Here is a 12,252-nt window from a genome sequence, read left to right on the forward strand (position 1 = left end):
ATTAATGTACTGTAAGTTTCTGCTCGTGGATGGATAAACATCTCATTTTCTAACCAAAATCCCCTTTGAATATGTAGCATTTTCCACTCCTACCCTCACACCAATAGCCATTTTCACTGTGTTCTTTGCGGTGATGTGAAGTCATGTCTTATATTGTTGCTTAACCCTGGGATATCATCTCTGCACACATGCGACAAACCAGCCGCACAGCTGTACCTGTTTCACGTTTGCCTGGAGGAGGTCTCCTAAGCGCTCAACCAGCTCTGTGAAGGTGGGCCGCTCTGTGGCAACTCCATGCCAACAATCCAGCATAGTCTGGTAGCTATGGAAAAACACATGGACTTTAAGAGAACGTCAGTCTGCGTTTCCAAACCATTTCTTTGTGCAGCTGCTTGTCTCCATCCTCATCTAAATGACTTCCCACCTGATACTCCCAATGGAGCTGACAAATCAAATCTCTGTGTTCAGAAGCACTGCATTACACCCCCAGTCATGTCTTTTCACTCCATGCTCGTGTTTCAATCAATTCTCTACAGTGTTTACACTGAGCTAGTTTAACTTTGAGTTGCAGGCCCTGCTGATGTGGCTGAAAGCAATTACGGCTACATAGACACTCCCACAAAACTGGAAATCAAATAAACATGATAGTTCCTTGAACTGAGATTTCATACACCACAACTAGCCTGAAATGATCTGTTAACCCCTTTGCCTATCGACGGATTTGCCCTGCAGTTGACTTGGTGGTTTGTTGTTATTGGTCTATGGTATCAGGGAGCCTGGGGTAGACACAACCCCAAAATTTAATAAATGGGTTACAAGAAAGACAATCTGACAAACCCTCCCCCCACCTCAACACACAAATCAAAGTCCCTGTTACGATGGTTAAAATCTGTTGTCCACGGCCGGGAGTAGAACTCTTACATTTCTGGAGTGGAATATTCTGGCGATCTCATCCGTGTTCCTTCTTTGAGGCGGCGGCAGAAGTCCTCATCAATTTGCACTCCCGGGTATGGTGAGGCACCTGCAGGTACAGACAGAGAGGGTGACCTCACCTGGCTTAGTCACTGTCCATCTGAATGCAAAACAGCAATGGTGATTGCTGAGCAGTCCAGCCTAGCTGGAAATTTGGGGCCTGATCCTAAAAGGTGCTGATGCAGTGGGAGTTGCAGGTACTCAGCATCTCTCGGGATAAGGCCCTTTGACTGTAGAAATAACATTGTGGGCCAGATTTACAAAGATTTAAATTGCTTAAAAAGCTTGTGTGTCTAAGTCCCACTGAAAGTCATCTTTAGGCTCTTCACAAAGAATACATGAATTCTAGGTCCAAACCCAATTGCATCTACCTTGTAAATATCAGCCCTTCATGATAAACTAAAGCAGCACATTGCCTGGCACATTCTGTTGCTTCTAATGGAACACGATACACATATATTTTCAGTGATGAGTGATGAAACCCAAATGGGCGTGGAGGTTCAGCTCAGTTCACCGTAGCACCCAAAAGGACTTTGTTCTAGAAATTTCATTAGAACAGGAACTCCTTCTAGCTAGAGGTTTCTGGTCAAGTTGAGCAATACATTCATACTAAAATCAGGGTCAGAATCACCCAGAAATTAAACACAGCAGAACAAAAGCAAAATGCATGTCAGTTTCATGCCTTAAATAATCTCCTGGGTTAAGTAGGAAGGTTCTTTCTAGTTCACCTAGACACATTCTGGTTTCAAAGTAAGGCCCCAGGCCAAATTTTCCACTACCTGAATATACATAAAGTAATAATGAGTCCTGCAATCCTCACTAACTCATTCAGTCCCTGTGACATCAATGGAACTCACTGTTCACGTGAATAAGGTGCTGTAGGCTTTTAGCCATATGTGACACAAAGGCAACGGGAGCCAAAGGTCAGCTAAATCCCCCCCCCCCCCCCCCCAGACATGCAATTGAACTCTTCTTCCTCTTGTTCAAGCCAGGTTAGTGTTGCATATGTTGGGCCGAATCCTGAAGTCCTTAGACAAAACTTCCACTGAGTAATGACCAAGAACCCTCAGCGTTTGGCCCATTATAAATACAGAAGGGGAAAAATTGAAGGTTAGGGTCCCCCTGGGAATGGGTGGAAAGAAAGTGGTTTACTCTTCCCCTTAGAACCTCAAGTACTTCAGTTTCCTCCTCTTGAGATCCCCCCATCGGACCTAAGTGGATTAACCTTTCTAGAGCCGGGGGGAGGGAGGGTTCTATCAACAGCACTACTGGTGAGCGGGAGGAATTGATAGAGGTGCAAGGCTCTGACTCCCCACTTGATGATCTCATGACACTAGCACAGGACTAAAAGCCCAAGCAAAGTTCCTGGGCAAGGCCCAAACCCTTGTTACATTAAGTTCCGATTGGTTAGCAGATGAACCAAACACACTGTAGGTAAAATGCATGGAAGCATGTCTGTGTCAACTCACCACAATCCCCTTGTTCTCATTAGAAACTTGTGAGACTGTGCCTCCAATAATGACATCTGTACTAATGTGACAAGGAAACCAATGCACACAAATAAATCATGCTCCTTAATGCAACTGTCAGGGCAAGGCGAGTATGTAAGTGAGCCGAGCTACCCTGTAATAGCTCATGTTTTCCTTGTAGAAGTTAATTGTATGTCAGAACAGCAAGCACAGCAGAGACACGCTCCTGCTTTGGGAAATGTTCACTTTCTTCCAGTAGTGCCTCAGTTTTCATCCCTGTTTTCTGTTTCAGTGTGAATGTAATACTAGTTCAATTTGCTGGTCTGACAGCCTGGAGACTGAAGGCCTTTGTTTATCCACAGAACAGGGAAATCACAGCCTGCAACAGGGCAAACTCCCCTTTCCACCTCCTTGCCATTCCCTGTTTAATGTGCCTCAAACATAACCCGGAGGAACCACTTCTAGGGGAATTCGGTCTCCAGGCCCATCCAATCCTTAACCTCCAGCCAGGGGAGGGAGGCACTTAGTGCCAATTGTGACTGCATTTTTGGACGTAAATGCACTAGGAACTGGATTGATGCCACCATCTTATTTCACATGGGTCGCTCAGCAGCCATCTGACAGAAAGAGTAATCCTCATTTTGTCCTGTTTTACTTAATACAAATCATCTTCAGTGCAGTTCTATGACATGCACAGACATAGGGATGGAGACTCTCTCTATATATGGTGGGATGCATCCTATTACCTCACTGAATTGGAGAGTGGGAATCTTCAGCCAGCTACAGCCTGTTGTTGTTGTTGTTCAATCACTTATGTTTGAAATTACAGCCGAAGACCACATACACAGATTGCAAAGGGACTCAGGGACCTTTCTGGGCTGAAGAGGGCTATAAATTAGTGGGTGTCCCTCCCATTGGAGTCAATCTGAGTTACGCCTGCTTACACCAGAGTTTAAATTGGGCCTAGAGCTCTAAAAAAGTCCCTAGTTCATTATTCAGGATCCAGGCCAGCTGGGTGAAATTCAGTGTTGGAACAAAGTCAAGGGAACTACGATAGTGGAGTAGAAGCAAAGGTCCAGAAATCAGTGGGAGTTAGGCACCTAAATATCGTTGAGAATCTGGGCCTATGAGCCTTTTTGGACATCACAGATTCTACAACCAAGGCCCTATAGGGTTCTGTAAGGTTTTAATCCATTTGGGGGAAAGGAAAAGGGGTGTGAGAAAGAGGCTGAGTTTATCTTTAAAAAACCATTCCCACCCCTTCCCTCAAAAAGAATATGAAATTCCCCTTCTCCTCCTAGCACCTCTGGATTCCCTCCTCCCCAGCAGAGGCTGTAATCTGTAACACAGCCATTTCTTTTCATAGTCTGGCATCCCCAAGGCTGGCTGAACAGTTTGGAAGAACATTTATTCTGTTTTGAACAGCAGGGATTTAATGGAATCTGAATCTGGGTCCAGCTCGTGAGGAATCTGTATGCGGTTTACTTTCTATAACATTCCTGCCTGATCTCCTGTTTTCTTCAAGCTTGGGAATGCCATCATATACTGCACGCTTGTGGGCGGGAACAAGCCATGCAGAAATATTAGAAATTGAGAGAAAGTGACTATTCCCCAAATAATTTAACTGCATGGGCCTTGCCATTTGATCCCTGATATCATGCACTGCAGGGCTGGGATTGTGGAAGTAGCAAGGAGCTCACTGAGTAGGCTCGGAAGGCAGTCTATGGCACCTTAGAGTCACTTGGCCACAGTTATCTGAAATCCTTTGGTCTGTGAACTGGGACAGAAATCCCATCAGCAATGTCACAAAACAATGTGTTCTTGTGTTTCCCTGGTTTTAGTTGAGTTGGAAATATATTGTGAGACTCATTTCTGTTGTGTATCTATAGTTCCCTTCCCAGTTTTGTCTGACACCAGGAATAATAAGAGTCATAATTAGAATGATAAGATAATGTTTTGCTTGTATGGCAGTGTAATGTGGACAGACCCCAGTCGTCATCAAACCTGGGACCTCTGGCGCTTAGTGTATGAGCCTCTACTGCATGAGCTAAAAGCCAACCGGCTGTTAGCTAAGGCTGTAGAGTAGACTCATTAATCGCACTCTAAGTGGTCTCGGAGCCACTAGATGGGATAGAAAACCACACCCAGGAGGTGTGTGGGTTACAGCAGGTTACATCCTTTCATCCAAGGATCTCAGAATGCTTTTGAAGTATTTAGTGTATGAATTAACTCGCTTACCTGAAATAGGTAAGAATGAATATACCTAAACTGAGACATGCATTGGCATGCAAATTTTCTGAACTTCGACCCTCAGAGCTGTCCTGCTAGCTGAACTGTCCATCTTCACACAGTCCATCTTATACTTCATACACGGCAACCCTGAGGACTACTAATGACAGTCTTCAGTATCTCTTAGACTGTGGAGTAGTTTCCCAAGAGAAGTGGGTAGAATCTCATTGCTTGGGACATTTAGCACTAGCGTGGACAATACACAGGAGAGTGTGCTGCAGGCAACAACCCTGCATTTGTGAAAACAGGGACTGCATGACCTAGGAAGTCCTTTTCCAACTCAGATTTCTGTGATTCGACACTATCGTAAGCAGAGACCTGTCCAGCCAGCAGATTTCCATGTGGAGGAGCCGAGTATGGCTGAGATAGTGATGAGTCATCCCAGATGTTTTACGCTGCAAGTTTAGTACATTCCAGCATGCAAAAGAGCAATCCAAACAGACCAAGAGTCAGCTCTGTTTTGCTAAACTGCACTGGCGACCTCATGCTAATTGTCTCTGCAGCAGAGTTTATCATAAAGAACTAGGCCTTGGTGAAGTGCTAGATCACGAAGGGCAAGATGAAAGCCATAGCCTGGTAAGTAAGCGCTGTGAACTCTGTTAGCCTAAACAGTTTTGGAATATTTGGGGGCATTTCCCTGTTTTGATTTACATACATTGATTGGGGCTTGTGAGAGGTGGGGAGTTTCACTTGGTCTGGAAATCTCAGCTACTCCAGCTGGTTATAATGTGCAAAGTGAACCCTCAGTATGTGAAAGCTTGCCATTCTTGGGCACCCACTGTAGGACACTGGTGAGAAAGAGTGGCAGGAAGGCAGGGAAGAGTGATTCTTGATATGCAACCTTTGGCCCAGGTTGACCTCCTATCAAGTGGTGCAAGCTCAGAGCTGAAATGCATGGAGCAAAACACTCCTGCGCATCATTATGGTGCATCTGGTCTCTGGTATTGGCGTAATGATTTGGATTTTGGCTGCTAGGAAAGGCTGGGAAAAATGTGGGTTCAGATGACATGACATTTCCCTTGGGGGAATTCTTCTTCAAAACATTCAAAGATGTAGCTTGCACTGGCTATTAAATAACCCTCTTTTTGATCTCACTTTTATTTTAGTGGGCTAATAAGATGCTGATGTTGCATTACCAATGCTGGTTGTTTACATAATTACCTTTGATTGCTTTTTGAAATCCCACAAATTTAAATTCCAGGAGAGACTGACATTCTGTAATGTGCCAAGTAATTGATTTCAGAATGCATTATCTGCCACCAACTGTGCTGACCCCATTTAAATAATTAGTAGCAAAACCAGCTACAAAATCAAGATAAGCAATTCCTCCTATGTAGGTTTACCTGTGCATCAACAGAACTAATGCACTCTGCCTAGCTGAGAGGAAGTTTGTAGTGCTTTATTTCCAGATTCAACTTTTGGCCCTGACAGGAACTATGTCCAAACCAAACTGCATTTTTTTCAGGTCAATATCTTTCTTTTTAAAAGGCACTGAATCTGTGGGACCCCGTAAAAGGGGTGGATGGGATGGGAGCCAAAACATTCCCCGTACCAAAGACAAATAACTTTCTGTACTCTAGCTCTCAATGATCTGTAAAACTTTTATATAAGAGGGTTCAATCAGTGACAGAAACCCTACATTAAATATTTATCATGTGAGCTGCAGATGTGACTAGTGCCAAACCATGGACATGCCTGGATGGTCCTTATGAAAACTTCTCTGAGGGATAATGACTGGCTTTTGAATCAGTGCCATGGAAAGAGGAAAGTGGTTTGTGATCTACATCATAACAGAAGGATAGGAAGTCCTAAGGATGGTCAAACTGTGCTGTAACTTAGTGGATTCCTCTGGCTTCAGAAATTTAATGTCTAAATTTACGTTACTTTCAGACTGTTTGTTTTAAGTGGCCCCAATTAAGCAACTTCATTAAGAAAAGGGACTACTTAAACCAAGCAGTCTGAAAGTAACTTACATTTATTTTTGAAAGCGTTGTGAATAAAAACAGAAAAATAAAAATCTACTCACTGGATTTTGTTATTATTACTCTTGACTTTTATTTGGCACCTTATGTATTAAAAGGCCAGTGAAGAGAATTTCATGCCTGTATCAACACCACTCTTGGGAGTGGCTGGATGTGTTTCCAGCTCAGCATCACTGGGGCATCCTGAAGCATTTGTTGCCATTCACCAACAGCCAGTTCACTTGGGTCTTTGCAGATACCCCCATAGCATGACTGTCCCCATTAATTGTGTCTCTACATGCTAATATACTTCCCTCGGTCTGCTGGCTGGCTGCCACAGTTGGGTCATGTAGAGTTCAAGGATCTGAGTTCTAGCCTTCCTCTTACTGTGACGTTCCCAAGGGTATGTAGCAGAATGACCCTCGTGAAGCCCCTAGGCAGCCATAGATGTGTTACACTACAGCACCATAATTCTAAGTCGAAACAAGGGCAGAGACATACCCAGACTCTGGAGAAAGCAATAACTCCCGGTCCCAGACTTTAAATAGTGAAGTGTCTCTTTTGCATGCTAATATAAACTACAGATGAACCCAACCCAAAGCTGGAGTTCCAAAACACTCCTGAGCTTCAAGGAAGTTCAAATCAGGTTCTGAGCATTGCAGCCAGCGCTCAATCTCCATAATGAGCTAAACCAAAACCCTGGATCTGAATAGTCCCAAACTTTGGGGAATTCCGCATCCAGTTCTGAACTTGGCATCATGGGCTCAACGTTAATCCCAGCCAATCTATAACTTGCAGGCATTGGAGGGTCACCCAGGACTGTTTAGAACTTGGGAGCTTAACTATATGGGGTTACTGTTTTCATTTGTTTGTAAATGCTTATTGGAAAGCCACTGGACAACCCTGAGGAAAGAGAAGATGCCATGCTGTACGAGGAGGATTTGGGAACAGAGGGATCCCACTGGCTGTAAGCGACATTGTATGGTTCAGTTTCAGGAGCCTTACCTGTTGGGTAATGACCAGATCCCAGACTGAGCTTTCTAAGAAGTCTTGTCTAATGGCAGATGAAGCTCATAGAGCCCCGATGTCCTCATTCCAAACATTCTGTGCTTTCGCAAGCGGTGTACACATACAAATACGCATTCTATCTGTTTGCTTCCAAAATGACTAACGGAGGCTGGCATGGGTTCTCATATCAAGGTTATGATGGCTGCAGCCAAAGTGTGATTTTACTTATCAGCATTTTGAGGGGAAGCAGAATCAAGCCTGGGGCAAGAGCAGCCATTGTAGCTATTAGCTCATACACAAAAATTCCCTTGTGGTTCACTGTCTACCACTAGCAATGTCAGACCATTATGTCAACAATAGCATAATTCTCTGCAACCTATAAGCTGTGTGGTTTCTGATCCAAAGCCAGACTTCTCATGGGAAAGTATGGTTTGACAGGGAAACTTTCACCACTTAAAAAAAAAAAAGTTTCAATCCAGGGCAGCCCTGCTTTGTGTTTGTCACACACTCTCCTAGTATCAATTGTTACAAATTTAAAATCTGTGATTTTTTTTTATCATGCATTAGGAGCCAAATGTTGTCAGTCTAGAGTAACTGCTATTTTATATTGAATTACTGTTAATTTACACCAGACCAACTGAGATCAGAATGTGACCCTGTATCTTTTGCTCTTTTGTTAAAGCTCTTTGCACAATAATATCATATTAAAAAAAAGTGTAAAATGATCTTACCCAGAGAAAATATTTCCCATAGTAACACGCCAAAAGACCACACGTCACTCTGCGTAGTATAAATTTTATCAAAAATAGCCTCTGGAGCCATCCATTTAAGTGGAAGTCTTGCCTAAGAATGAAAAAGATGTGGCACATGGCCAGTTATTGTGGTTGTTAATCTGCCCAGTCCCTAGGGGGAGTGATATTCAAGATTGGCAGGTCAGGTCCTTTTCACTTACATCTCCTTTCCGTACATAGTCAGGATCTTTGTAAATATCCCTAGCCAGTCCAAAGTCACAGATCTTAACCACGTTGTTTTCCGACAGAAGGATGTTCCTTGCTGCCAAATCCCGATGAATACACTGCGAGGAAATGTGGACAAGTGAAATCAGAGGTTTTGCCTGAACATCAGGCTGTTAATGGAGTAAAAAGCCTGGGGACTCTTTGAAAAGTGAAAGAAAAACGAGCTCGTGTTGGAGCTGGGTGGAGTGGGAAAATGTGTGTGGGAGCCTGCTAAAAATATACTGTCATATGGTAGAAAGAAAATAACTCAGCACAAGGAGTAGATTGAGAAACATGGTGGCTGGTCAGTTCTCAGACTCTTTACATGTTAAATAAACCCTACTTGAACAGCTATGATTAGAATGGATTTGCAACCCCCCAGTTAAATATTAAACCCTATGGGCAAAAGTTTGAAAGGAGAAGGCCCATGGGCCAATACACCAACATTTGCATATGCAATTACCATAAGTGAGTGATTGTACATATTCAAAACTGTGCACACAATCTGATTTCTGGGTACTGTCATGGTAATCATCTGACAGATCCACAATTATGAACATATTTTTGCACATGGCTTAGCCTCAAACTTCTTCAAAAACCTATAGACTGTGGATTGAAATGACATTGAGGCATTCATTTGGCTACAGTTACCAACAAAACTATTAGAGCTACATTCCTCCGAAGTTATCAGAAGGCTTTTTCTCCATTGTGGAAGGATATTTCCTTCCTGGAGGCAGGAGAGATTTCTTCTATATCTGTCATGGAATTCAGATGACATTGTCCGATTTTTCTTTATGCCTTCCAGCTGTGGTCCCATGTCATAGCTGCTGTGCTTCCAGCCAACAACAGGTGGCGACTCCCTTTGGAGGTCTATCAATGACACTCCTTACTTGACCAGACGATTCAGTGGAGTTACAATAGTGTAAAATAAGCGCAAGTCACTGGAGAATCAGGCCCAATAATATACTTAGTCTTTATCTCTAATGGCTATGGCTCTATGAAAGAAGCTCATCTCTCGAGGTTTACTGAATGAAATACAAAGACATAAGAAGGAGGAGTGGAGCAGAAATAGAACTCACTTTTCTGGAGGCCAGGAACTCCATGCCTTTTGCCACCTGGAAGCTATAGCAAATCAGATCCTCCAAGGTTAGGGGTCGCTTTTGCAGATCCTCACCATCTGGAAGAGACCACAGAAACATGAGAACGTAGAGGGAGAAGGCTAGACAGCTGAAAGACCTCTAGCATGAATCATGCCTGCCAGTCCTGGAGAGCACATAAAGAGGGACATTTGGGGAGAAAAGACGGGACATTCCTTTTAACTCCATTAGGTGAAGAACGTTTTTTGGAAGGGCAGATCGGCAACACAAACATTCTGCTAAAATTTTGCTACCGTCCCTCCACCATAGAACAAGCAGACGGTGTGTGTGTATGTGTGTTATTGCAGACCTTCTGTAGTGAGCATGAGGGAGAACTCATAAGGTCTACCCTAGCAGTGCTTTGCCGGTATAGCTGTGAAAGTGTGCCTCTTGTGGATGCAGCTTCTACTGGCCCCAGCCCCCACAACCAAAACAAGTTATTCCAGCAAAAGTGCAGTTTTGGTGGTATAATATAATGTGCCTACATTAGGGGCTATTGCTGGCCCAGCTACGTAGGTCACAAATCACCCCTCATCTTATCCCCACCTACATAGCTATGACAGTAAACATTTGTAGTGTAGATCTGGCTGGAGTCTGCCAGGACCTACAGGACTTGTCACCAAGCAAAGAGACTTTGTAAAGCAAGTGACCCTTAGGGCAGGGTTTAGTCAGAAACAAGGGAAACCTTTAAGACAAAGGACTCAGGAGTAGATAAGTTTCTTTTACCTTCTTCTTCCTCTTCCGAGTCACTGTAACTCTTATCTTCAATGAATCCTGAACTGGCCGAGCTTCCTGTGCTGGCCACACTCTCAAGGCGCCTCTTGATCAGCTCTGTTAAATCACTGTTGGACTCATCCAGACTTTTCTCTGCTTGGTCAGAGTTCTCCTGGGACTAAAAATTCCATAGAAATGATTTACCTTGGTGAAGTGCGATGCCCACGCAGTTCAGGGTATTTAAAGGAATGACATGGCAGAGTCTGGGAAAGGATTTTATGGCGACGTCCTCATAAGTGTTTTGCAAAAGCACTTTTCAAGTAATACACAGAGAGCTGCATGGGGTAGGGAACCACAATCGATCACTATAGCACACAAACAATAATGGGCAGAGGAGGAATTCTGGCATCAGGGAAATTTCCCTTCTCTTACATGAGGTCTGTAGCCATTTATTTTATTTAAAGTGAATTTAGTAATGTGGTATTACACCGCCATGGGTTTGGCTCCAGTTGCTGCAGTTTCAAGCTCAACAGAGTGAAATTGCCTCTGGTGCTTTTCTCAAATTAGGAGGCTCTAAGAACACACAAAGTGCAAGGGTAATGACCACATATACAATCACACGTACAAAGTTTTATCTGTACTATAAGTTTTATTAAAGTCACAAGCAAGGTGATGATTACCCCTGCATATAGAAATCCTACAAAAACCTATGCAATAATTATAACCGTAGTCATCCCCAGAGATCTTCTAGGGTCCAATGGACCTCTCAAAGGAACAATTCCTGCTGGGGTTCCTGTGGGGTTGTTTCTTGGGTCTTCCCATTTTTATCCAACTACGGAATCCTCTTTTATATTGTAATTTTGACTATACCGAACACTCTATGCATGTGCATGAAGGTGTCAACCCTCTTTTTCCTTATATATATTTCCACACCCCATGAATATTGGGATGCCCTATTTTTCATAGATTGGCTATAATTCCTCTTATTCTCATTAGCATCTACACACAACATGTACCCTTCAGTCAGGACACAGGTTGTAAAAGATGTTGCATGATCTTGTGGTTGATTTTCCGCCACATTACCTGTTGGCACATCTTTTCAGTAGTCTTGTGATCTTACTGGCATAGAGTCATTCTCTGGTCACTTAGGCCTGGTCCCCGCTAAGCCCCCACTTCGGACTAAGGTACGCAAATTCAGCTATGTTAATAACGTAGCTGAATTCGAAGTACCTTAGTCCGAACTTACCGCAGTCCAGACGCGGCAGGAAGGCTCCCCCGTCGATGCCGCGTACTCCTCTCGGCGAGCTGGAGTACCGGCGTCGACGGCGAGCACTTCCGGGATCGATCCCAGAACATCGATTGCCTGCCGCGGGACCCTCCGGTAAGTGAAGACGTACCCTTACATATGTCAAGCATTCTTAAGTTTATGGCCTAGTATGGCTAAGCTGAAATCTTACAGGCCCTACCTGGAGGCCTTGCGTTTCAGCCCAGCTTTACTTAGATACACAATAAATACTTATCACTCCTAAATACTTAATAATCTTGTTCTTCTATGATCCTACAACCTAAACCTATTTAGCATACATGAATTATATGTAATATAGCATATGAGTTAATCATAACATCACACAGCACAACAATAAATGGATAATAAAATGAACTGATTGGCTACAGTTACCATATGTGCTTTAGTGTCCATGAAGAGCAG

At 43.5% G+C, this 12,252-nt stretch overlaps 1 protein-coding gene across 2 annotated transcripts in view; it reads right to left on the minus strand.

Moving 5' to 3' along the window:
* The window catches only part of LOC128842886 (vascular endothelial growth factor receptor kdr-like), a 184,018-nt gene that overhangs the window by 25,512 nt on the left and 146,254 nt on the right, over positions 1-12,252 (minus strand). For both annotated transcript variants that reach the window (XM_054039149.1, XM_054039150.1), the window contains exons 21-26: positions 10,557-10,722; positions 9,774-9,871; positions 8,652-8,774; positions 8,431-8,542; positions 922-1,021; positions 217-322 (exon numbers count right to left, since the gene is read on the minus strand). In XM_054039149.1, the coding sequence (XP_053895124.1) occupies positions 217-322; positions 922-1,021; positions 8,431-8,542; positions 8,652-8,774; positions 9,774-9,871; positions 10,557-10,722 (705 nt within the window). The remainder of the gene's footprint in view (positions 1-216; positions 323-921; positions 1,022-8,430; positions 8,543-8,651; positions 8,775-9,773; positions 9,872-10,556; positions 10,723-12,252) is intronic.

The sequence above is a fragment of the Malaclemys terrapin genome, chromosome 9 (assembly GCF_027887155.1).
Source record: "Malaclemys terrapin pileata isolate rMalTer1 chromosome 9, rMalTer1.hap1, whole genome shotgun sequence".
Taxonomy (NCBI): domain Eukaryota; kingdom Metazoa; phylum Chordata; order Testudines; family Emydidae; genus Malaclemys; species Malaclemys terrapin.